The sequence below is a fragment of the Bactrocera tryoni genome, chromosome 4, assembly GCF_016617805.1.
Source record: "Bactrocera tryoni isolate S06 chromosome 4, CSIRO_BtryS06_freeze2, whole genome shotgun sequence".
Lineage (NCBI taxonomy): Eukaryota > Metazoa > Arthropoda > Insecta > Diptera > Tephritidae > Bactrocera > Bactrocera tryoni.
The window spans coordinates 23258772-23286016 of NC_052502.1; the positions used below are offsets into that span (position 1 = coordinate 23258772).

Below are 27245 nucleotides of genomic sequence, written 5' to 3' on the forward strand. Positions count from 1 at the left end.
TTTATGCTATAAAGAGTTTTTGGTATTCATACATTTTAATCCCTTTCCTTTTGATTCCGTAAATACGTTTCTACCTTCCTTTCGACGCTTAATTATCTTCCATTTTAGTTGGTGTTGTGACCAAATATGACCTTCGACTGGTAACAGTCCGTTTCGTACTCGCTATTAAAGAGTTATGGAAGAAGAAATCGAGTTCGTTAATGTAATACCGAAAATTGGTACTTTTAAGAATTTTGTCATCTCTACGAGCTGAAAATTCAGATTGTGGGTACTTTGTCCTTCAAGTGTTATTCAAGAATTTGGCACCATAGGGTCTAGAACTCTTAAGATCGCTTACAAATCTCTACGGGATCGCTTCAGCTCTTCTTCTTCTTCTTTACTGGCGCAGTCATCGCTCACACGGTTATTGCCGAGTTAACAAGAGCACACCAGTCGTTTCTATTGGTATTATAATCGCTTTTAGCCATCTCTTCTCGTTTGAAAGGAAGATAATATCAGCCAAAATCATCCTGACAACATTAACCTGTAGAAAAAGATGAGGAAACGTTTCCACATCGAATGAGCCAGTCTACTTGTATGTAGCCCGAATGAAGTCAAACGTAAGACTATCAACGGAGTTATCGTTTTGCTGGTCCATCAGGACATCAGGGCATCCTCTCTATATCCGATCTTTGTTACGCGGTCTTACCTACTCCAGCTGCAGTGAACCCTGATATTGGATATGACTGCTGGCTGCACTGAAGCTTACGGTCTTCCAGTCGTGATTCCAAGTTTAAATATACAATTCACAGCATCTGACGCATACTTGTAAGTTCCAGGAGTTTCCAACAGTTCAGGTACATAGAAGTAACAGTTCGATATTAGCATTTTTTTACTCTTTGCTTAGGTTGTTTGCCTCGTTTCCCCTAACTTTCCCAAAATCTTTCCTTCAAAGCCGATTAATCTCCGTTTGACTACCACTGCATCTCCAATAACTATGATTATCTTTCCAAATTTGCTCCAATCACTTTAAATAAAGAAATTGACAGTTGTTGTTGTCTTACCCACTCACCCACACCTTGAAATAACGGCTCTATTCAAATACTCGTAAATGCCGGCACTTAAACGAAATGCGAAACTTGCCACAGTCGCCTACTCACACAAAACGCTTTACAGCGCTGCCACAGCGGTAACGCTAGAGGGGGTTATGCTTAAGTAAAATAAACAAGCAATATTCCCCTCTTCTCCGCTGCTTACTTCCTTCATTGCACTCAAGTTGTTTGCTGTTTGCCGCGGATGTTCGATTTTGTTGCCATGACAGCGGAGATTTGCATCGCAACAATCGACGGACGACAACGTGTCGCCGAAAAGCTACAACAACAACAATGCAGAATGCACTAAAACTCAGCACAAAATGCAGGAAAAGGCATTACAATGGGCAAACAATGCAATAGAAAGCACCACAATGCCTCGCCAGTGCGCTTGACTGCCTGCAACAAATTGTAGCAAGACACAGCGAACTGTGAAATCGAAAAGGTAAACTATATAAGTACATGCTATACTTACCACTGAGTCGTAAGAAGCGCGCCGTTGTAGTGTAAGCCTGAAGTGGCCTGCCACAACGCTTGAGTAGACTTGCAACACAGCATTGCATTGCCACATGCTCGACACTCACCGCTACCCTGCAGCACTTCCGCCGTCGCCAAGCTCTAGTCGCGCTTGTTTAAAGCCTTCTCTTGTCAAGTCCCAACCGAAGCATGCGAGTGCCTCTTTTACAATCGCAGCGCCCTTCACCCGCTGGTGTCTTGCCGCTTGTAGCAACTTATCTATAAGCTTTAACAATATTATTTCTATCAGTCTCAGTGTCTCCAGCAACAACAACAACAGCAACTGGCATACATCATCCTTCACCTTTCCGTACTTGCACTTTGATTGCGCGCGCACTTTCATTCGTTCCACGTATTTGCATATCTTTTACATTTGCTGTAATTGTACCGTTCCATGGTTGCAAATACCCTGCTAGCTGCCTGGCTGACTTGCTTGCTTGCCTGCTGCTGAATGTGGCACAATGAAAACTTTCAACTGATTTGTATTTATAGTCGCCGCCTCACACCGCCTGCTGCTGGCTCTTGGTTTTTTTTTGTATTTTGTGGCATGTTGGATGTTGGTGTGTGCGCGCACTCCACAATCAAAAGGTAATCGAATCCGTTCATTCGTACACTCATTTGTTTGCTCAGTCAATCTGCTTTGCACCCGCACAAGCCCACCTCCACACACCCCGCCCCCCATTTGTGCGCTTCGTTTTCTCACCTTTTTTTCGTACCGGTTCTTGTGGCATGCAACACGCTTAAGCAGCGTTTTAACTTTTTGCCGCAGTCACAGTAACAATCTTTGTGGAATTGTTGTGTGTTGCTGCTGTTATTGTTGGTGGTTTGGTATGCATTTTTTGTTGTATTTACGTGTTTTTGTTGCGTTTACTTGACATATCGTGCATTCAGTGCAAATATTTTCCTCCTGCTCGGCGCACATTCTTTTTCTTCTTCTTCTTCTTTTCCGCTTGCACTCTTTACGGGCATTGTTGGCCCTGCTTTTGACTGCTTTCAATTTGTTAAGTTAACCTTTTTATGTACTGCCTAAATCCGCCACCTGTCTCTCCGCGCTCCCCTCTAACATTGTGTTCTCAAGCCTTTCCGGTTTTTCTTGTTGACTTTGCCGCATATATTTGCCGTGTGTTTTGCTCTTTTTCGCCACTTTTTGTTGTACTTTTTTTCTTCTTCTTTTTTTTTTAATCTTTGTCCGCATTCGCTTTGATTTCTTTGCCTTTCGACTTGCAAATACTAAATGCGATTTAATTGAACAATTAGTAGCGGCCGTCGACAGTTTGAAGTTTACTTGCCTAGTCGTTGTCGCTTTTGTTGTTGTTAATTTGAAAACAGTTATTTAAATGACACTTGAAGGCAAACAAGAGATCAATAGTCTGTGAGAAGCTAATTGGATAAAGGCGGTGTGGAGGATACAGGCAAATTATATAGCTACTTGCAATTGTTTTTTGAAACTTTTCCAGTTCCAATGTCTTTATCAACAGTTATTCTGCAAAACTGATACTAATAGTAAAAATTCAGGTACGCTGCTTAACAAAATTCTCCGTTATCAAACATCTTTGAAGATCAGAATTTTTTATGAAATAATGTTTCCTCAAGATCCGACCCAAGACACCGGTTTTACATTTCCGAATTGTACACATCGCATCTAGCCCAGGGAACTAGCTGTGTACCTGTCTCTGTTTCTTATTGATGAGAGGCAGGAGGGCTTAAGAGCGAACTTTCGTAAATTGTATTAGCTAAACCTTTCCAACAGAAGTTTATCAGCCAGTTGAACCCAACTGATTTCAAGAATTTTTTGAAATATTGGAAACTTCTGTCCATTTTTTTCTTTCCATCTCTAATTTCTTTCATTTTCTTGTTGATAGAAATTCTCCATTTTTCTTTTTTGAAAATAATTTTGTTAAAGCAGTGAAAGTGGTATCATTGTAGGCCTCCAATTTATGGAAGACTTCTACAGCATATATTAAGTTTATATTTGCAGCAGCAATTTCAACGCGAAGTTCAATTTTAAGCGCTTATACAAATTCGTTTGTCAGTTTTTGAGATATTTGGTGACTTTTGATATTGTACTGATCAGTTTGGACAATATTTTTGGTCACTTGTTGGACAGCTATAACGCTTTGTAGGGGTCTAAATTGCTCATCTTCGTTTCAACGAAATTTGTGAAGTCATGTTACTCAAAATAAAACGGATCGGAAAGATATCTGTCCTTTGCGCTACCCAAAAACTCCTTAAAAATCTCATAGCACGACTAAGCGTTAAAACTAGTTCCAAATAAGCTTTTTGAGTTTATTAAATACAAAATTTACTAAGACGGTTAATATCAATCCCAGCCATTTCGCTGGGTTCTCCAAACGTGTATCTATCGAGGTATTACAATCTCAGTCTCGCAAAAGACGGCAAATAGAGGAGAAAGTGATGAGATGGTTTCACACCATCCATACAGCTTTAGCAAAGAGCTTCCGATAAAAATATTTTGTGGTGCCGCATGTGTACTTATTGGACAATACTTAGTTAAAGCACATACAATAGCTGCGGGATTCACCCTGCTAAGTGCAAGTAGTTCGAATGACCTTTTACGGTTCACTTTGGGTCTGAAGGAACTCACAGTCGCATAAAAAACTAGAGTCCTCCTACTCTTCTATTTAACTTCGATCCACTACTGAAGAAGCTCACTGCATCTTTTCTTCAACGGCATCTTTTTGCAAATAAAACTAGCTCCAAATAAAATTGGACTTATGGCTAGTCCATTTCTATCGACCTCCTTGGTTACCATATTTAGATACTCTTGGATGAGGTCGTACCAATACAGCGACATCGTCCGCGTAGGCAACCACCCAGCAGCCTCGTTCTAGTTAGCTGGGCATTAATTTTATGAAATGTGACTTCTCTGAAGAGGTGCGAAACTTTGATAAGATTAGGTTAGTTTAATCTGGTAGGCCAATGAGCCACGCATGGACAAGTTTTGGTCTTATCCTTTAAGATGCCTGCGTTTGAAGCGAATTTTAACAGACCCTGTGGCCTCACTGTCGATACCTCCTCCAGCGTATCATCGTATGAGAGATGCGCCATTGTTTCCTTGGTGCCTTGATCTAGATATTTTCTGCAATCTTCTTGATCTATCAGCCACATTCTTCGGGCATGTGTAGCCACCAGACAGTGACCAGTTAGTATTCAGATCATGTTCCTACAGTGTGTTCGATCGAGTGCAAAATAAGAATTTTGTGTACTTCCGAGCTACCGTTTTGCACATGACTTTTGCAGTCTTGTACTCAGGTAGAAGTTTTTTGCTACTGGCAACACTTTTCTCTGCTTCCCAAGACACTTATTCCCATATGCAATATGAGGTTACTGTCTGGTTTGCTGCTACTATGGAATTGCCTGCAGGTGCATTGGAGGCCAGCTCAGCGGTTTTCGCAATAGCATAGACATCAGCTTGAAATATACTGTAGTGGTGTGGCTACTTAAAAACCTACATTATGACAAACTCCGGACGGTATATCCCCTAAACAACTCCATCGTCAACTTCCAGCCATCCGTAAAAATGTTTAGATTTAAAGCAATTCTAGGTTTTCTCACTCTTTTTTCCAAATTGTGCTTCCACGGCTGTTTGCTCTTCGGAGTAGTACTTAGTTCGGTCTTTGGGAGAGAGGGGCTTTGCCGTCCAAGTTCCAGTTCAGTCACGACTAATATCTATAGAAGCGAAGATAGCACTCCACTTTGCGGAATATCTCTACAGACTTCCTAGGGCAAAGTAAATTGTTCTAAGCAGAAATAAAAATGGTAGCAAAATGTTGCCTACATTTAGGAGGTATTTAAAAAGATAATATTGTGAATGATAAAAATACCTAAATTTAATGAAATATTTCTAATAAATATATTACTAGTTAGTTTATTATTTTAATATATGTATGTTTTATACTTATTTTCGCAATTAATGGCATTTAATACTAAATTTAATATGTGTTTATTTCAAAATAATTGCGTTGAAAGGCTTGAATATACGCTGGGCACTCATAAATTTTAATGAGTTATAAACAACCACAATTAGAATAGTTGCCATGCAGTTTGCGGCAGGCGGCCATAATTCTAAAACATTAATTTGCAAACCGAAATTCATAAATTCAGCATTTTCCCACCGAAAAACTAATGCAAAAAGTATTTACACTCGCGCGTGTGTATAAATTTACATACATAACATTTGTGTTTGCGCCCAATCAACGCCTGTATAATAAATAACTAAATAACTAAGCACTTGATTAGCGTCGAAAATTTGCCGCTTCATTAATTGCGCATAATTTGCAATAATTTACATTTTCGGCCACACAGCAATTTGCCGCGCAACAAATTTAACGGCGCCGAAAGTGCGTGCGTTATTAAAACATTAAATTTTCTAAATGACAAATTTGAGTGACTATCGCCACATAGATAACGGTTAAAAGGCAAAATAGAATGTGAGCAAATTTTGTACTTATACATACATACATATATTAGGGTGCTCCAAATTTTTTAAAATTTTTTTTCACTTTAACTTTCTCAAATGACGTGACGAGCTGAGTCGACTGAGCCATGTCTGCTTTTTCCTTTTTTTCGTAAACAGTCTCTCAAGTTATGAGATATCGACCTGAAATTTTGCATAAATCCTTTTCCTCTCAAGAAGCTGTTCATTTGTCGGAATTGCCAATATCGGGCTACTATGGCATATAGCTGCCATATAAAATGATCGATCAAAATCAAGTTTTTGTATGGAAAGCTTTTTTATTTGACGAGATATCTTCACGAAATTTGGTATAAGTTATTGTTCAATATAACGGTACAATCTCCCTATATATTGTTTAGATTGGACCACTAGATCCTATAGCTGCCATACAAACCGATCGCTCAAAATCTAGTTTTTGTATGGAAAACTCTTTTATTTGTCGAGATATATTAACGAAATTCGGCAAGAATTATTGCCCAAAATAACGGTACAATCTCTGAATATATTGTTCAGATTGGAGCACTAGATCCTATAGCTGCCATACAAACTTATCGATCAAAATCAAGTTTATGTGTTGAAACTTTTTTATTTGTGAAGGAAACTATAGCTTCGGTGCTATTGAAGTAAATGTTTTTTCTGATATGATTATTTTCGAACCCCCTTAATATACATACATACATGTATATATACATAAATATGTGTATAGCATACTTATAAGCTAGTTCAGTGTGACCATAGGCGCCATCGAATCCTCGTCGCACATATAAACTATATTTGCTGTTGTAGTTGTTGGCGTGAAACATCAAAAATAGCGTGCCACAAATATTTGCACAACCATCAATTGGCGCACTGAAATGTTAATCCACTATTTATTATGACAGTTTAGAGGTAATTTGCATAAATTTGCACAAACAAAAGTCGGTTTGTGTGTATGTGTTAGTGTGTTTGAGTGCCGCCTGACTTGAAAGGTCATTAATTTGCTGGGCGACAGATGAATATGCATCAGCGGCCACAACAACAAATAAGCAGCGTCCAGCGAAAGCTTTGTGCAAAAATGACAAACTGCGCAAAAGCACACGCAAACACACACACACACGTCCCAAACAACAAAGGCAGATAATTCCAACTATGCCTGCAGTTAAACCAGTTTAAATGACACAACAACAATAACAATAACAACGTCATTGAATTATTTCAACCAAAAGAATGGATGCGCTGTGCTACAATAATATTGACAATAACAATAACTCATTTGATCCGCGAGTGATCCTGAGCGCTATGTATGCGTATGTTTCTATTTATGTGTGTGTATATGTATGTGTGCTAATTCGCCACGCTGCCGCATAAAATGCAAATTTTGTTATTATTATTGCTTGTTAGCGATATCATTGTCAAATGTTAGCGTCATTGTTGTTGTTGTTGCGTGGATGATTTACGCAAACAGGTATCTGAGGTGTGTCAAACAAAGGTTCCGCCGAATTTGTCAGTTCAGTTGACAGCGCGAATTTTGCGTGTTTAATCGGGCGGCAAATTCTAAATAGTTGCCGATACAATGAAAATCAATTTGCTCCAGGTGGTTCATCAAATAACTGCGCATTAGCGTTAGTGCTGTCAGTTAAGGTGGGCTTTGCTGTTCGAAATAGTTTTAATGGTAATTTAAGTAGAATTTTGAGGGAGGAAAAATAAATTTTAGACTATACCTGAACTTTTTTTTCATAAATTATGGATTGTTTTTATTGTTGTGATTGAGTTTTTAGACAAAGGCCAATGGCTTTTGAAACCAAAAAAAAAGTCGTATGAAACCCATTGAACACAAGAGAATGTATGAAAAATGAGAAAAGAAATTTAAGGGAGTTCGGGGAGTGAAAGAGGGAGAGAAAGGGGTTGAAAAGGCGTTGAAAAAGGTTTATTCCGATTTCCGGCGAAATTACAATTTTATAGAAAGAAGTTATGTGACAAAGTTGTCGGTAACAAAAATACCTACAACTTTTGCGCTACAACACTTTTTCACATAACCTCAAAATTTATGTGAAAAATGTAAATTACCAAAATTATTGTTTTTTATACCATATACAAACATATGTATACCATTTGCAAAAAATACATTTTTACAAAATTTCGCGTAAATTTACCTTTTAATTTTCTAAGTTTTTTTCGCCAAATTTTTGACTATACTTATATCGTCTCAATTTAATCTTGAGAGAATCTAGGTTGGGTTAGGTTAGGTAAATAGGTTGATTTCTCGTGAGTTCACGTCTCTTTAATCTCACATAGATAGCTAGAGATTTCTATCCGTTGTGAACTCCTAGGCATGGATCAAAAATACCGCATATATCTATAAAATGCCTAAAGCAAGCCACAAATTTGTAAAGCCGGCCAATATTTACTTCAGCGAATTCACCGAATTCCAGAAAGTTAGGGCAAGTGAGATCCTTCAACTTTAGTCTGTTAAAAGCTGGACTGTAGAGGAGAAAGTGTCTAGACGCTTCTAAATCACCTTTTTCAATGCAACTTTGACAAGTTGTGTACTCCAAAATCTTTAGTCTCACGGCGTATGTGCCAATGAGATAGTGTCCAGTTAGGACACCTAACATTGCGACGAAGTGTGCCTAGCTGAAATCTAGCAGTTCAATGGACCTTTCACGTTAAATTCTGGACTTGAAGACTTTCACAATTTCATGAGTGCGAGGCCCATAGATCTAGCGCCTAAATGCACGTAAATAGGGCAAATACAGCTCGTTTCCATCCTGGCGCAATTTGTGCAACGGTGTTTATTTCTACAAGCTCTTCGGATTTATAGTTTCTGCCGTTACAAGATAATCTACAGGGTTTGACCGGAATGTAATAGGCGAGATTTTCTTCCGCACGACTGTACTGCGTTATTAGCTAACGAACGTGCGGCTGGTCAGTTGTTTCTGAGCAGCTGGAGAGTCAGGACAAACATTTTCGAGCGACGTGTTTCAGTGAGTGGTGCAAGCTGAAAATGCAGTGTTCGTTAGAGCAGAGGTGTGCGATTAAATTTTGTGCGAAACTCGGTAAATCTGCGACAGAGATCTTTGATATGATCAAGGACGCTTGCCCAGATGTTGCTTTAGCAAGAGGAGGTGTGTTTCGGTGGCACACGCCGGCGTCTCCTCGCACAAAAAAGGGAAGAATGAGCAAATCCAAAGTGAAAACGATGCTCATTGTCTGTTTTGACATGAAAGGCATCATCCACAATGAATTTATTCCTCCTGGGTAAACCGTCAACGCCAAGTTATACGTGGAAGTACTCAAGAGACTCAAACGAAAGGTCAATCGGGTCCGATAAGACATCGCAGCCCATTGGAAGTTGCACCACGACAACGTCCCGAATCACACCGCCTTTCTTGTGAGCAGCTAACTAACCAAGGCCGTCATCCCGCCGCTTTCGCAGCCACCCTACAGCCCAGATGTGGCCCCCCGGACGTTTTTTGTTCTCTTGCCTGAAAAAGCCGATGAAAGGCAAGTATTTTGAGACGACAGGGGGGATTCAAGCAGCATGCACCTCGGCTCTTAAGGCTCTTCCGGAGGATGCCTTCCATGACGCTTTCAATGTTTGGAAATCGCGCTGGCAGCGCTGCATTCACGCAGAAGAATAAAATGGTTCAATAAATGGTTCCGGACAAACCCGGTTAATAGCGGAAAAATGTTGGCTTAAAATACAATCTCTATCACGAGAATTGTTTCCAAACAAGAAAAGTTCACAGAATCTTTGGGAGTCACTGAATAAGCCACTTCGAATGCTTTATATTTTGTGGAATCGTGTTGAATTGAGCTTCTGAACTGTGATTCTCATTCTAGCTCATCAAGCCAGCGCAGTTCGGTTGGAATAGCATCCATAAATTGTCATGGAGATGCAAAAATTACTCGTATATAATATTCAGTTGGACAATGCTTTGAATAATACACGTTTTGCTTAAAAAAATTAAGCAATTCGAAAAAACTTGAATTCCAAGTTGAGTTGAAAACTACAATAGAGACCTTAGTTTATTCATAATTCTTAAACTGTTAGTTTATCGTTATTTCCGTTATTTTAAAATCAAAACAATTTTGTTGCTAACAAACCTGATTGTTTCTACTTCAAACCATTGATGACGTGTACCCAGCCAGTCTTCTGGCTCTAAGTGCATTGACTCACTAAATGACGCCTATCAATCGCACAGCCATTTGCTTATTACTTTACTAAGTTCTGTTAAAGTCATTTGAACCCGAAATAAATTTCCATAAAAAATCAAGAGTTATTTGTACTCATTAACAGAGAGGGGCTTAAGCCCCAACGTAAGCCACAGGCGGATTATGTGCACTGCGTTTTTTCGCGTCTACATCAACTTCTGCGCTTCTTCAATATTTTTTGTTGTAGTCTTTTGTTTTTGTAATTTTAATACCGTATTATTTATGTATGTCAACAGCCAGCAAGTGTTTCTGCTAAAACAAAAACAAAAAACTACTCAAAAAAGATGCAACAGTGGCTGGAAGCGCAACAGAAGCGTCGGTGTCATAGTGGTGTAGGAGAAGGGCAACAGCAGCAACAAGAGCAACAACGACAGCTTTGTGTATCTACATAATTGCAACTGCAGCCGTAAATGAATAACGGATATATATAAATGGCAACAACAAAAAACGGTGTATGCCAGCAAGAAAAACAAGCAACAAAATAGCAACAACAGCAAACACAGCGCATAAATAATGACGAAAAATGCAGCTAATTAAAAATACAGCTACGTAAATGAATGTGGAATTAATAACACCACGAGAAGATAAATTTCAACAACAAAAACAACACAAAAAACCTCGAGAAGAAGCAATAAAATGAATGCATAAATAACGGAAACCCGAAAAATTAACCGCCAACAAAATGAGCTACTGCCGTCGTGGGATGAGTGGCGAAAACCGGAGGGACGAGTTATTGCTTCATGTTTTTTCTTGTTGCTTGTGGTTGTTGTTGCTGCATGCAACCACAGTAGCTGGCGTGTTAAAGTGCGAGCTACTTGCATGTTGTTGCTGTTGTTATGTTGCAACTGAACCGTGTAATTTTATAGAGATAAAGCGCATTTATTTCGGGCTCAATAGGCACTTTGAGTGCCTGCAGCAGGCGCTGAGTAGTTAAGTGAAATCGAAAAAATTGAGTTTTGAAAATATGTATTTCAAAAATTTTGGTCATAAAATATTGAATAAAAAAAATCAATAAATTTTTCCAAATTTAATGCTGAGTAGCTTTGTATGGAAAATAGTAAGAGAATATTTTTTTATTTGTTGATTTGCAATATTTACCAATTGAGTAGAGTTCCCATATGTTCTGAATTTAATAATGAAATTATTAAAGTAGCGACTGTGTACTCATTATATAGGGCCAGGGACGCCACCTTTTCCAAAAATTATTTTATAAATTTTATTGAAAAGGTTAGGTTTTAAATAAGTAGAACTTATTATGGTGAAAAAAGCTAAGAGATAATTTTTTAATTAGCTGAAGTAGAGTTTCCACCTTTTTTTAATCTCATAATGAAATTTTTATGGCATAATTTTAATTTTATACCACACCATTGACTCATCATGGTTGTATTACACATTATTTAGGTCAGAGTTGCCACCTTTTCGAAGCATATTTTTTTAAATTATATTGAAAAAGCTTGGCTTTGAATTACTAAAAACTATTACAGGGAGAAGATGTTAAGATATTATTTTTTAATTAGTTTTTATCTAATATAATTGGAGTAGGGTTGCCACACTTTTCAGATCTCATAATGAAACTATTATGACATTTTTTTTTATTTATACCGCACCATTGACACATTAGCGATTTTATCATAAATTATTTGGGCCAGAGTTGCCACTTTTTCCAAAATTTATTTTCCACATTATATTGAAAAATATTGGCTTTGGATAAGCAGAAACTATTACAGTGAAAAAATGTTAAGAGTTTTTTTTAATTGTTATTTAAAATTTGTTTATTTGACCAAATGATTTCTTACATTAGCTTCGAAAAAAAAATTTCAGAGATAACTGCAACAAAACTATATTTAGATCTCTGCATAAGCAACTTTAATCGGATTTCTTAAATAAAATAGTTTAGTTACTCAAATTCTAATAAGGATTTTAGGGAAAATATCATAAGGAGATCTAGAAGGGTTGCCATTTATCAAAAAATTCAAATTAATTGCATAAAATCCAAACAAAATGTAGCGTACTATTTTCTCTGAAGCCTTTGAAATAACTGTTGCTGGTTAATAGTGTTGCCACATAGTTAGAAAAATGAAAAAATATTACAAAAGTTATGATATTGAATTTTTAGAATTATTTTTTTAATAATTGCTGTTAGTTAATGGTGCTGCCACTTAGTTAAAAAAAGTATAATAAAAATCGGGATCTTGAATTTTTAAATTATTATCTTTTTAATATAATTCCTTTTCCAAGTATTAAAAAAACAGATTATTTGAAGTAAGAATTTTCGTGTGAAAATTAGAGCTTTTTTCAGTTCAAAATAAGGTGAAAATTTAAACATTTAAAATCAAAAAAATTATGGTATATTTGGGATAATTTAGTTTAACCGAAATTAGGCGAAAGAGTTTTTTTGGTAAATATAAAAATAGAGACCAAAATATTAGATTATTCGATTTTTTTTCACATAAGTTTTGAGGTTATGTGAATAAAGTGTGTGAACAAAAGTTGTAGATATTTTTGGTACCTACAAGTTTGCCATCTCACTTATTTCACAGGAGTTGCGGCTTTTCCGGAAGTCGATATAAGCCGTCTTTTACTTTTGAAAACTCAATCATCCTCTCCCTTCCACTTCCCAACTGATCATAAATAAAATTTCCTTTAAATTTTGTTTATTCTCTTTCTTTTTCAATTAGTTTCATCCTACCTATTTCCTATTATTTTTTCTGTGTAAAAAATTTTCGACCATAATTTTTTGTCGTATTTTAAATTTTTGTTCTTATGTTAGATATAAATTGTAGTTTTTAATGTCAGAAAGCAATAAAATTAAAAAAAAAATTAATTAAAAATGTCCAATATTTTTGTTTTTATAATCATTAAAAAATCGTATAATTAATATCTCAAAAACTCATTTCAATATATTTTCTGCTTATCAGTAAAAATAAATATCTAAAAATCGCATAATTAATATATCGAAACCCTGGCAACGCCGCCGTTGCTAAACCTAATACTCGCGTCGTATAGATCAGTATTATTGCAATGTTTTTTATTTCGCTAATGCGGAAAACATTTGCCTCGAAATGAGTGATACCGCTGATAGCGACGGCGACGCAACAACTATTTCGTTGATAGCAAAAGCGACTGCAAAGCAATCAAAACAATAATAGCAACAAAGCAATATTCACGAACCGCAAGCGCAGTGGGCACCCCATTATACAGACTTACATATATGCAGGTGTGTGGGTTAACAACCAACATTCACAGCAACTTTCACACATACCAATACACCTACGAATAAAGTGCAAACGAGACGCTGGCAGCATTGATGTCGTTGTCGTTGCCGCCTCGTAAAATTGAAACCGTTTAAAAATGTGCATGCTATAAATTAAACAGTTTTTCGCGCTGTTTGAGACACACATACATATCAATATAAAAAGCCTTTAACACACATACATATATGCCAACATGCCTGTATAGCCTTTTGTTGCACGCTCTTTGCAACAAAATTTACATTGCCTGTCTTTGTGCCACACTTTGTTGTTGCGCACTTTGGCACTTCCTAATCCAAACAAATGAACATTTTCAATATTCGTTGCCGCGAACGCATCTTGCCCCTCACACGTCGTACGTGCAGCGCTTGTCACTCGCTTCAAATTGTTGCATTACCGCGAAACGGCTGTTTTATGCTTTAGATGGCACTGATCACTAAATTATACACATACATACATATAGTACACATATATGTATGTACTTGCAACAGCGTGTGGCAGCGGGCTTGTGTGGCACCCGCTGTGTGTTTGTTGCCTGCACGACGTTGCTGTTTTGCCAATTATGCAATATTGTTGGCGTTGTAAAGTGGTGATGTTGTTGTTGCTATCTTTTTAATTTCATAGACAAAAGGTGGCTTTAAGTCTTTAGTCTTATTAAGACTTCGTCTATTTACAAATTTTTAGTTAGGGACCAAAACGTTTCACGTAAAAACGAAAAACAAAAGCGGAAGTTGCCGCCTTGACTCAAAGGCTTACATAGCCAGATGTTTCTTGGTAACAGTCAAGTTTGTCGAGCGATTACACTCTTTTCTAACCTTCAAACCTCCTTTGTCTTTGATACATTTTCTTTAAGCAAATCGATACATAACCAAGTAGTTCATATAAGGGACACAGGGGACTCGAACTCACTAATTTTAATCGTTATCACTAATATCATTGATATTAACAATTGACCAGGTGTATGCACATAAATAATGCCATTCTTAACTATGAAAAGCTGCCAATTCCCTCTTTGCACCGAGTTGAAACATTGAAGGCATTATAAAAAACATATACTATATAAATGTCGATAGAATCCATCTGTCTGTATATAACGGTTTTTTAATAATGTTTTTTTGAATAAAACAAAATAGCATTGAAATTATTTACTCTTGTGAAAGCACATTCGATTTCTTTTGCATGAACACCAGAAGCCCAGACGCTGAACCCAATTTTCGATTTATCATTGAGCGGTAGCGATTCCCATTCACAGTAACGTTCCGGTCTTGATCATCACGGCAGAAGTACGAACCAATGACGCCGCCGGCCCATAAACCGCACGAAATCGTAATTTTTTTGGGATGCAGTGGTGACTCATGGAGTACGTGTGGATTACTGACTGACCAATTACACAAACTGTGCTTATTGATGAAGCCAGTCAGCCAGAAATGAGCCTCGTCGCTGAAGATGATTTTTCGATGAAAATCCGGATCATTTTCAAGTTGTTGCTCAGTCCAATTCACGAACATGCGACGATACTGGTGGTCAAGCGGCTTCAGTTCTTGCGTCAATTTCGACTTCTACGGATGTAGGCCAAGATCTTTTCCCAAGGCTTGAGAACGACGTGTAAGAGACTGATTTTAGTCTTCCGCATTAATGTCACCACTAAGGGCAGTTCTTGGTCTCAATGGTACGGGAACGTTTTGTGTTGTGCCTGGGGATTAAAATTTTTCCATTAGACGTTTAATTGATCTCACAGGGCGATTTTGACGACCTTAAATTGGACTCGTTTTTTGATCGTATATCCTTTTTGGCAAACCTTAATGAAGAGAAATGTGAAAAGAGCGGGGAAAATATGGCGTCGCTTCCTGACCCTGTCGGTCTACTTTTGTAGAGTCCCCATTGAAAAACCCGTTATGTACGCGTCACTCAGTTTTTGAGAGATCGATCTAAAATTTTGCTCACATCCTTTTCTCCCAAGGAGCTGCTCATTTGTCGGACCCGCTGATATCGGATCACTATAGCATTAGTTCTCATACAAACTGAACAATCAGATGCAAGTATTTGTATGGAAAGCTTTTTCATGTGACGAGATATCTTCCTTATCGTGGTGTATATTCGACTTTACCTTTAATTTGGCTGGTTAGACGGGTTTGATGTATTATAACAATGAAAAAATAATCAAGTTGCAACATCTCTTGGAAAAAACCAGAAGAGATATACCTTCTACTTGGATTTGTAACAAATTCAGAAAAAGTAGGCAAATCTGAATTTTAATTGCATTCATCAAAGAAAAGGTACTTGCTTCATTATAACAATTTTTTGAAAGCTGAAAGATAAATATATAACCTTTCCGTTTAGATACTTCTTCAGCCGATATGGTTGGTTGGTTGGTTGAAAAGGGAGGTGCACCAGCTACAGACAGCAGATAGCTCCACTTAGACATTTTGTGTCTATGGGTGGTAACTAAATTAACCTTATTCAGCAACTCAGTGGATTTGGTAAAAATCCGCTCCGCTTTTTCAATTTTCTGAAAGTAGTATGTTAAGGGTAGGTTTCCTGTGATGACATTTACAATATTACTAACTTTTTATTGCTTAGGAGTAAAAGCTTTTATGCCCACCATGTACACTACTACCATGCTCTCTACTATTCGTGCTCCAAGACATGAGTTTGTTTTCTATGAACCATTTCTTCAAATAACCCTTGAAGCAGCTGAATGGTTTAGGGCAGTTTATAGGAATTGTCCCCCGAGCGTGCCAGCTCATTTACTTTTTAATTTCCGTATGACTGGGTACGCAGGTTATACATATTAACCGGGTTACCCATTGAGCGTCTACTTATTGCTCGCTTACTTTATGCAGTGCGACTTAGAGTTGGCGCTACGGTTTATGGATTTGCTGTTTAGAGTAGAAGCCCACTTGTCACCTTCTGTTATGCCAACAATTACGATTTGAAATTTGAGTTAGAATTTTAGTCATTTAGCTTGAAGTTATCTTCTGCATATGGACTACTACAGAAAAAGACTACTCCTGATGTTGTTTCACCATTTGATCTGTTGGTAAATGTGGATATATGTATGTATGTTTAACTCGCCATGGATCTCTTTGTAATCGGTCGCATTGCCAATTTAGCTCGAGCTCGTAAACAAGTATGAAATCATGTCGGCTATCCGTTAGGATTACTTTGAACTTCACTTGAATATATGGACTTGCCTAAGATGGTTCTGAAAAAAAATCGAAGTTTGTTGTTGATAGGTGCTTGTTTAAATGGCATTTCCCGTAGGAATCATAGAACAGCAACAAAGAGTCTTTAAGACGAAAAACCTCTTCGTTTAATGATTGCTCTCTGTTTTTAGGTGCAGAAGAGCCATCAAAATGTTTGGAGAAATGTATTGTATCATGTTATTTTATATATGTATAGAGATACTAACCTATCATCTGATTACATTGAGTGTGAGGTTATATCTTTTTGGAAAATTAGCGATTGTCGAAACCCCGTCACTTAATAAAAAGTATGGGCGGATTTAGTAAAAAAAAGTCTAGTCTAATTTAAAATTTCAGATTTTCATTATTATTTTTTATATAGATACATACATATGTTATATATAAACGTCAATAAAATTAGTCAAAGTTGCTGACAAAAAGACAGATACCGACTACTGTGGCTTGCGTTAAGCTGAGGTCTCACTCAAGTCGACTTCATTAGATATGAATAAAGGCTTGTAGGTGAGCTCAGCGGGATTGTAAAGGCTAAAACTATTAAATATTTATGCATTTAGAAACTATTGAGTATTAACTACCGTTTCAGCATATATTTATTCACACACATATAAACAAGTCTGCTTTAAATTCGCTATAAAGTCAGCCAGTTTGAGGTATGCATGCTTGGGTGCGTGTGTGTGTGTAGCAATGCACTTAATCGCAAAGTATTTTAATCGCTGATTTGCATTAATTGCCGTATGTATATTTTATGATTGCCAGCGCTTAATTTACTAGTTAATTGATATGCATATGAATATGTGAAATTTAAAGCGCGCAATTGATAAGCAAAAAATAAAATTTATTGGAAAATATATTGTAATCGAAATATGAATTTTAAATGAAATATTAGCGAGCGGATTGCTTCGTGTTGGCGGTAAACAAGCTGTAATTTATGCAATGCTAGTCAACGGCGAAATCAGTTTGCACGCTGTAGACAAGTGCTTATTAATTATAATCATATAGATTATAATATCAATTAACACGCTTATCGGCACTTACAAACAGCCCGAACAAGTTGACGATTATGGCTTAAAAGCGATTTAATTTTATGCATCAAAGCTAAAGCACTGACATATTTACAGCTGCATGCAAACATATAGCCATATGTATATGCAGATTGTCTGTGAGGAGCCTTTGTTGCAAGACCTTTTAATACAAGTGATTTTTATTGCATTTGAAGACTAAATGAGCACATTAAAATGGTGATTTTTAAAAAAATTATCAAATTTACTAAACTTTTTTGTTTGAGAAAAGCTTTGAGGTGGCAATGGTTTATGAAAAATGCATTAAAGATTGCTTATTAAATGCCACTTGCATTATTATGAGCTCTTATATCAAAAGCCATTGCCGAGGCTTGTAATTAAGGTGTATAAAACTTAAATTATTTGTTTTTAATTTAGACAGCCTTGGCCTGACAGCTGGTTTTACAGTCAAAAAGAATATGAGTGTCTGTACAAAATACTATTTACTTAAATCTGTTGCTAGTGACTGACAGCACAAAAGACATAAATGAGATTGAAAAATCCAGTTGCACAGAAAAAAGTGGCAGAAACACTCTTGTGTATAAATATTTTCGAATTTTTTTGACTTTTCTTGGTATTTGCTAGATCAGTGTATATTGTGAAGATTTTAGTATTCTTTTAAACAATTTATCACTCAAAAATAAAAAATAGTACTAATGAAATAAATAAGGTGAAAAAAATGATAAAATTTCCGTTAAATGTTGAAACACCTATCACACCTACCATTTTCCAATTCCAAGATCTGCCAAACATTTGTTAGAAATATGTAGGACTGTATTGTTTTATGAATAAAATATTCAACTAATTATAATGAGGTTAACTTTACATGATCGTGGTTTAGTGATCTGCAGTTCCAGCGGACAAACTTATATATTCACTGACGGATTAAAAGGGTGAAATAGGAACAGGAGCGGGCTACTTCTGTGGTAATCCATTAACAGAAGGTAGCTTCAAACGAAATTACAACAATTCAGTCATTCAGGCCGAAAGTGCTTGCATAGCGGAAGGTCCCAAGTGGGCTGCTGGGTAGTGTTCATAATGGGCAGGCCAATAAGATCCTACTTCCAGTTGAAAGAGAGCTTTGAAACAATATACAGGTCATCGCAGGGCCCCTAAACTTAAAACTCCAACTTCAGAAAATTGGAAAAGTGGATGCGTTGGTATGTAGAGTACACGTTTACATATTTTCTGGACTATTTGGGAAAACTCGAGAGACAATTCATTCAACAATGTCCTTATCTTTCTTTCAACGAACTTTAATTTATAGAGGACTTTAAAATCAAGAGCAAGATTCGTATTATTTATATAACTTTCTGAAATCTTCTGAATGATTTTTCAAATAAACTCTCTGTTTTACTGAAGTCTAATAGATATAATTTAATCGAAGCACAAAACTCTAAAGTTGAAACCAGTCGCTTTGACATAATTCAGCCATAAAAAATTAGATGCTAGTAAAGAAGAATAAGAATAATAAGATTACATAGACGTTTAAGGCTCACAGGCTGTTAGTTTCTACATAAGCCATATCTGTAATGCGGGATCACCAAAGTTTAAGGTTTGGAAATAACTGTATGTATGCATGCTTATATTCCTTTTGAGATGATTGCGGTTGATTCCATGATTTTATAGTCAAGAATTCACGAAACTCTTCCTTCGGCAGTCATTCGTCATTCTTTTCTAAATAGTGAAAATCGTCTTAGCAATCTCAATTATCGATTATATTTTCTTCGCAGGACAGGAAAGCTAATTATATCATTAAGTTTTAGAATGAAAATTGATATGTATAACAATAATTCTTTTTTTAATTTTAATTTACACATTTTTGACCGTCATTTTTTTGTCTTCGTGACGAAATGTGAGCAACGAAGTTGAAGTTTCGTTATTCCTCATAGCAGTGCCGGGTCTGGCATCAAATGTAGACTACTTTTTCTCTATTTTGCCCTTTTTTTAAGAGAACCATAAAAATAAATAATGACAAAATGATATTGCTTAAAAAATAAAAGAAATAAAATAAATGTCTTAAAGTTATATGTAAAGTTTTTGAATTATAAAAAAAAAGTTGAGAAAATATGTTTCAATTACCTAAATTTTTTAATTTAGAGCCCGTTAAAAAAAATATAAAAAATTTCTAAAATCAGGATCTGACAAGATATTTATAATACTTATTGTGATTACTAAATTAAAAATGTAGGTAAATGAGACTATTTTTAGACTTTTGAATAATATAAGACTTACCTACCTACGTTTTGAAGAAAATATTCTAACTTTTTTATTTTTAAATCATTCAAATTTAAAATATCAAAGGTTAAATAACAACTTTTGAAATCTAACCTGTAGATAACTAAGTTTCGTTCGTTTTCTTACTGCAATTTAAACGCAATTTTTTATTGCGTAAAACATTTTATGAAATTATACATTATCCACTTTGGACCATCTTTCGGGCAACAGATTAATCTCATGCTCATAAAATTGTTAATCCCTTCAGACGAAAATCCGATCCAAGCGGGTTTTCGCATCCTTATTTGAGGTGATGTTTTTTCATCAAAAAATTTTACACAGAACGGAACAAGTAATAGTCCGAAGATGCAGAGTCTGAAGAATGTAGTTGTTGTGGTAGCATATCCCATTCAAAGTCCAAGAAATTTTTGGCGAGCGATCAAATTTGTATGAAGTCGAGCATTATCATGATGGAAAACTGTACCTTTTCTATTAATCAATTCTGGCTTCTTTTATTTAAGTGACAAATTAAATTTTTATTGCTGACTATTGGCCTTCGAAGTGCATTTGAGATCATGACCTCTTGCGCTTTGTATTCTTCTAAACAACCCACTTTTCGTCGCCAGTAAAAATGCGCTACAAAAATGAATCACTTCTTTGAACTTTGATAAACAAATCACAGTCGTTAATGTGACGAATTAAATTTTGTTATGTGTAAATGTTTTGAACCCATTTGTCAAGCTTCCAAATTAATTCTAAAATGCTTGCTAATGCTTGTGAACGGTCTCGTTAGATAGATAGATATTTATTTATTTCATGCACAATAAATATACAGGAAACAAGAGAAAAAAAAAAGAAACAGCACTAGCTCGAGGCCATCAGCTGGTTTTACAAAAGAATACTAATTTACATTTCGTTTATGGATTACAAATATTATACAGTTAAGGTTAACTAAATTAAATGAGATAGGTTGTATGAGGCTATAAAACTAGATATCTTGCTTATGTTAAGTGCTGCAGTGTCGGAGAGAAGTTGTGATGGAACAGTCAAGCCAAAAATCCGTTGCCTTTGAATAGAAAAACGAGGGCAGATGTCCAAGATATGCTTCACAGATGTGCTCATTGCCCCGCAAACGTTGCATGATGATACTCCATGACTAAGAAGATGTCCGTGAGTGATCTGCGTGTGGCCCAAACGAAGTCTTGTGAAAACGAGAATGTCTGACTGTTTAGCATCGGAAGGAAAAGTAGGCCTAATTTTTGTTGGATTAATATCTGCATAATGGTGAACATATTCTTTCCACTTTAGTAAGGATTTATTGTTAATATACCGCCGTACATGTCTCGACAAATCGGCCTTTTCAAAAGTGTCAAAACAGATAACTGGGTCATTATGAAGACTCTTCGCAACAGAGTCAGCTAGTTCATTGCCTTGGAGGCCACAATGGCCAGGAATCCAAATCAATTTAATTTTGTTTTTGTGTTTAATTAGCAAATCCCTGGTGTGGGTTACTAGAACGCTGTCCTTTTTGAATTTCCAGAGGGCATCAATGGCAGACCGACTGTCAGTACAAATGCAGAAATTGTCCTTGGTTTTCGATGCAATTAAGGCGGCTTGATAGATAGCAAAGATTTCACTGGTGTAGATGGAGCAATGATTAGGCAGGATACCTTTTCTTAAAACATCAAGGTTTTCAGAGACTACTGCAAATGAGGTTGAAAATTTGGTTTTCGAACCATCGGTAAAAATAAAGTTGAATGCTTTTTGACTTAGCTCAGCTTTATATTCCAGAAAATTTTGCGCGTAAAGTTGTGGACAGGTGTTTTGCTTCTGAAATGTTTGTAAACGGGTTTCAATTGATAAGTCTGACAGCAGCCAAGGCGGGTAGTTTGGATACACTTTCCGAGTTGGTTTAACTGATACATTTAATTTCTTGGCAGTGATCAGTACACGGTGTATCGCTGAGAGCCGCTTTGGAAGATACTTTCGATTGGAAGCTTTAAGTATTTCGTCAAAGAGGTGGCTGTTATTGCAGCATAAAATTTTGTATATAAGGCTTGCAGTCATGTATTCGATTCTCTCATTTATGCTAGGGAGTCCAGATTCAGTTAGCATATTGTCGACGGGGGTGGTGGTGAAGGCCCGTAAGCTTTTCCGCACCGCTGCGTAATATGGAGCACAGAGAAGATTTAAGTTGCTTTTGGCACAGGTTCCATAGATTGGCAGCGCGTAGTCAATTACAGTTAAAAATAATGCTTTAACAATATTACAAAGTGTAGTAGTATGAACAAATGATTTTTTAGACGAAAAATATTTTATAATATTGAGGCGTTTGATAAGTTTATTTCTAATATAATTACAGTGAAACCTAAAAGTGTATTTACAATCAAATAAAACGCCTAATATTTTCAAACTGCTGACATTGCTTACATACACATTGTTATGACATAGTTTTATATTTGGGCAGCATTTTTTCCGACAGATATGCAAGGTATTGCACTTCTCATATGATATAATCGCTCCTGACTGAGCCGACCAGACAGTAATGTCATTAAGGACTTTACAAAAAATCGCTTGAACCGTTTCAAGGCTGTCCTCTTTAGTATATATTAAAACGTCATCAGCATAAATCCCGTAACTTACTTTGTACTTATCTATAATTTGACTTATTTCGTCAAATGCAATAATAAATAACACTACCGAAAGAGGAGAACCTTGAGGAATCCCATTTTGCAAATCATATATCTCGGATGAAACGCCATTTACTCTGACTATAAATTTTCTATTCGTTAGAAAGTTTTTGACAAAGTTATACATTCTGCCACCCACTTTCCACTTTCTTAGTTGCCTTAAAACTACGTGTGCTCCAATGCGGTCAAAAGCCTTTTGGAAGTCAAGGGAAAGAGCTGTGATGTGTTTTTTACTGGATAAAGCATTCGAACAGAAATGATCGAAAGTTAATAGGGAATCGATGGTACTATGACCGCTTTTAAACCCAACTTGAGTAGATCTTAACAATTTGTTTCTAGAAGCAAACCACATCAACCTGTGGGCAATTATTTTCTCCAGAACTTCACTATTACATACAAGTAGGGATATGGGCCGAAAACTTGGTATATTATCCGCTGGTTTGTTTGGCTTGTGAATGGGAGATACAAAAGCGCACTTCCAACTTTGAGGAAAAATACCAGATGAAAAAATGCTGTTATATAGGTTTATCAGTCTCATTTTAAATGAATCGGGGAGATTTTTGATCATTACGTAAGTAATGCGGTCGTGTCCTGGAGAGGAGCCCTTAACCCTGTTAATGAAATTGTTAAATTCCTCCTTCGTGATTGGATTATCAATTTCTTTTGCAGATAGAAGGAGATTAGGAGGGGGAAAATATATTTCGCTTAACAGGCGAGTTTTGTCAGCTACAAAATTTTGAGAAAAATTTGTGTCGTTTGAATAACCAGACCAGTCCTTAGCAAACAAATTTGCAGCTTCCTTAGCAGATGGTGAGGGGTTATTGCCTACCACAAGGTGGGGAAAATTGGAAATACTATAAGACCCCGATAACTTTTTAAGGTTTTTCCATATTTCTTTGGGTGAAGTTTTGGATTAATAGAGCTAGTAATATTGCTAAAGGCTTCTTTTTTTGCCTTTTTTGCCGCTAACTTGAATTTCTCGTTAGACCAATTTAATCCTTCAGCAATCTCTCGAGTAGTTACTCGACAATTTGAATCGACCAACGACTTTATTTCAATCACATCGGTTTCAAGAGTACTTCCAGGACTTGATGCGTCCTCAAGATCGGAATTGGCGGAACGAAATTTTGCAAACCAATTTTCGTCAACACATCTTCTTGGTTCACATCAAATAATTTTCCCCTTCTTAGACTGAACTTTTACCCTCCATTTGATAGAAAATAGTAAAAAATGCCGTAAATGCTATTTTTGATCCTCCATCTTCGATCGGGAATCAAATAAAACTATTAAATTTAAGAAAATTGTCTGCAAACAAGCCTTGCAATATATATCAGCTCAAATAGATAGCGGTGAAGCGGTTAAGTGTGAAGTTGGCTGCGATAAAATTCAATACGATGAGCTATTGTCAACAACGAAATTACTGACAAATATTTTTCATCTCTCATTAAAATCTCCTTTAATAATCAAAAACCAAAGCAAATTGAAATGCCTCATGAATTAGAAATTAGATTTCGCTCGATTTTCGAAAAAAAATTAAACAAAGGTACTGCATAGTAGAGACAGTCAATCTTTGATACAACAAAAACAAAAAATAAAAGATAAAACAACAACACACATTAACCCAAAACAATAAAGGAAACGCATGTAATTTCATAATCATTATTATGCATATTTGTTGTTGTTTTCCATTTATTGCACCACTTTTTTCATTTCAACTTTTAATCGCCGACGAGATTAATTTATGCAAATTTCTATTGAAATGCAAATTCTGCGAAAATAATTAACAATTTTTAATTATTCAACCTAAAGCTGTGACCGAGTGTCCGTCCGTCCGTGTGCGAGCAAAACAAAAGCACGCAAAGCCAACAAATGCCAGCAATGCGGCAAATGAGCAGCGGGTAGGTCATAAGTGTGCAACAACAACAAGTTCACATGTTGGCCAAACAAAGGAAATTGACAACACACACATACATACACATACAATCGCACAACAAGCTACAGACACTTATTTTGATAGGTAAAATGACAAACCACTTTGCTGTCTCGTTGACCAACTAGTTGAGTTGACGGATTGACTTGGTGGTATAGCGACAACGCGTTTGACGCACCGACCAGAGCCGCTGGCCGCGTGGCCATTTGATTTATTTGTTGTAAAAGCGTTGGACTATTGATGAATGTGGCTTTAAAGTGTTGTCGTTATGTAATGGCGCTGCATGATGAAGTGTGTATGTATAAGTGTGCGTGTGTGTGCGTCTGTCGGTGTCTAGATAAGAGTATCATCAGCTTAAACTTGCTGTGGAATTGGCTTTAATGCTGGCAGGAAGCTAATTGCCGCTGACTTTATAACAAATTGATAAATAAAAACTATAATATAACAAGAACAGCTATAGTAAATTCAGTTCGAGATTTGTGATTAATCAAATTACTTTAATATTTATGTTTGAAGTTAATAAAATTAATTTTATGTTGACTTTATGATCTTTAATTTCGTGTTGGTGGAAAAATTTCTTTCCAAAAAAAGTTTTTAATGTAAACTCACTGATTGCTTTTATTAACTTATTTAATTTATTAAAAAAAATGTCCATTTCATTGATTTATAATTTTTTTCTTCTATTTTCAGGTAAGTTTCCAAATATTTGCCTCTACTTACTCCATACTGATAAAATACTAATCACTTGCGGATTAACTGAGTAAGTGTTTATAAGCCAAAAAATATGTCCGAACTCCAAAACAAATGATAAACAATACCTACAACAAATATCTGATCGAATTTGACCCAGACTGACGTTTCGTATTTGGTGAATCTGTTGTTTCCATCGACCTGCTCAAAAATCCGGTCGTTTATGTTACACTTCACACGAAGTTTCAAAATGAGCAAGTTCTTTTCTTTATTTACTGTTTGACTCTGTAGAAAAAATTTATGATCATCCCACCACGGTTATCGAGAAGTTTTTAGTTTAGTAGTTGAACTTCACCTAGCATTTTGACCGACTTTGACGAGGTTTTTTTGGGTTTTGCCCCTTTTTTGGAGCGAAATTCGCTAGATTGTTTTAAAGTTAGATTCAAAAACTCATGACTTTTCGCCAGTAATTGTGCATTTGATGAATGTAAGATACATAGCTACGTAGTCAAACAACTATTTAGATGACAGTCAACCAATGACAGGATTCATACACAAAACATTAAACAAAATGTGTTAAGTCGAAGGACAAGAGATGTTGTGGTCTTAGTTATCTCTTTGATGCGAACAGGATGTAGATTTTCGATCACTTTTCGATTTTCACAGAATGCTTTGTGCCACTTAAATAATGTACCTTTGGTCGTCATATACTTAGTAGATACTCGAAAACAATTTTGCAATATTTTTAACGATTCCGTAGTCAGTCAAGGATTGGAAACATAAAATTTCAAGCAAGCTGGTTGTTAAATATTTTCCATGAACAATTTTGAATTTATTATACTCATTTTGAAAAGCTGTTATGGGTAAAAACTAGCTTTTTTTAATTTTTCATAGCCTAAATGTAGGCAACGTTTTACTTTCGCAATGTGTTGCAATGCAAAATATAAAAGAATCAGCAATGTCATCTTCGTTTAACGTAAAACGCTTTCATATGTTGTTGTTATAGCGGTAGAAAACATTCCTGAAGATACTTCGAGGAATGGTGTCGAGTCGACAGGTCTTTCGTTCACCTTGCCTACATTTAGGAGAAGGTTCAAAATATATCAACATAGCTGTTCAACCAAATCTGAACAGAATATACCCTACACCTTAGATTTATATAATTTCTAATTAAAAATCCTGAATAAATAAGCTCATTGCAGTAAATATAAAAAGCGACTGCCAAATATACCATATCAAAAATACCAAAAATTAATTTAAAAGAAATAAAAAAAAATGTCTTTGAGCCTCAAAAAGCTAACTGTGAAATCATGGCATTAAAAGCTTTGCATACATTTCAGCGCGCAGAGCCCTTTAACAAGCCATGTACCTGCATAAATAAAGCGCCAGTCGCACACTTTCGGTATCCGCGTTATATAAACATCAGTTGTGACAGCCAAATATTTATTAATGCTGAAAATGATAAGGAAGCCTTCAGTCGGCGGCATAATGAGTAGGGATAAAGTCGAATCATCAAAGTGAAAGCAGCGTGCGCTGGCCTTTTTGTTGAGCTGCTGACTTACGTAGTTATTATGCGGCGTAATTAACGGCGTTTAAAAGTTGTCCGGTGAAGGATTTGCTTTCTGATTTTACGCAGCTTTTCTGATACTTATATTTTGAAACATTTGGCGAACGAACCAATTTTCTACAAAAAATGTACGCATTCTAAATTCTCTCCTTTTCCCATTTCTATTTCGTTTTTAGTTTTTTAAAGCATGAAACTAAACTTTCGGCTCCTTTTACTGAATTTAAGCCACAGCTGTTCACATTCTAACCTAGTTCATCCCAGATTTGATCTGTTTTTCAATAAATCCATGCGATTCTTTGGTCAATTTAAGCTCTACAGCATCCGAAGATTCAAATTAGCTAAGATTCCTCAACGTTTTGAGTTATCATTTTGCCCTTTT

At 36.1% G+C, this 27245-nt stretch overlaps 3 protein-coding genes across 3 annotated transcripts in view; 2 read left to right on the plus strand and 1 right to left on the minus strand.

The window, feature by feature from the left end:
- LOC120773727 (netrin-A-like) overlaps positions 1–27245 on the plus strand; it is a 610257-nt gene that overhangs the window by 75704 nt on the left and 507308 nt on the right. The gene's annotated exons all lie outside the window — the stretch shown is intronic.
- Positions 1–27245, plus strand: part of LOC120776076 (netrin-B) — a 243434-nt gene that overhangs the window by 28899 nt on the left and 187290 nt on the right. The gene's annotated exons all lie outside the window — the stretch shown is intronic.
- Positions 20855–22168, minus strand: LOC120776078. The gene has a single exon (XM_040106548.1). It carries the CDS (start codon positions 22102–22104, stop codon positions 20941–20943), a length of 1164 nt encoding a protein of 387 aa, XP_039962482.1. The 5' UTR covers positions 22105–22168; the 3' UTR covers positions 20855–20940.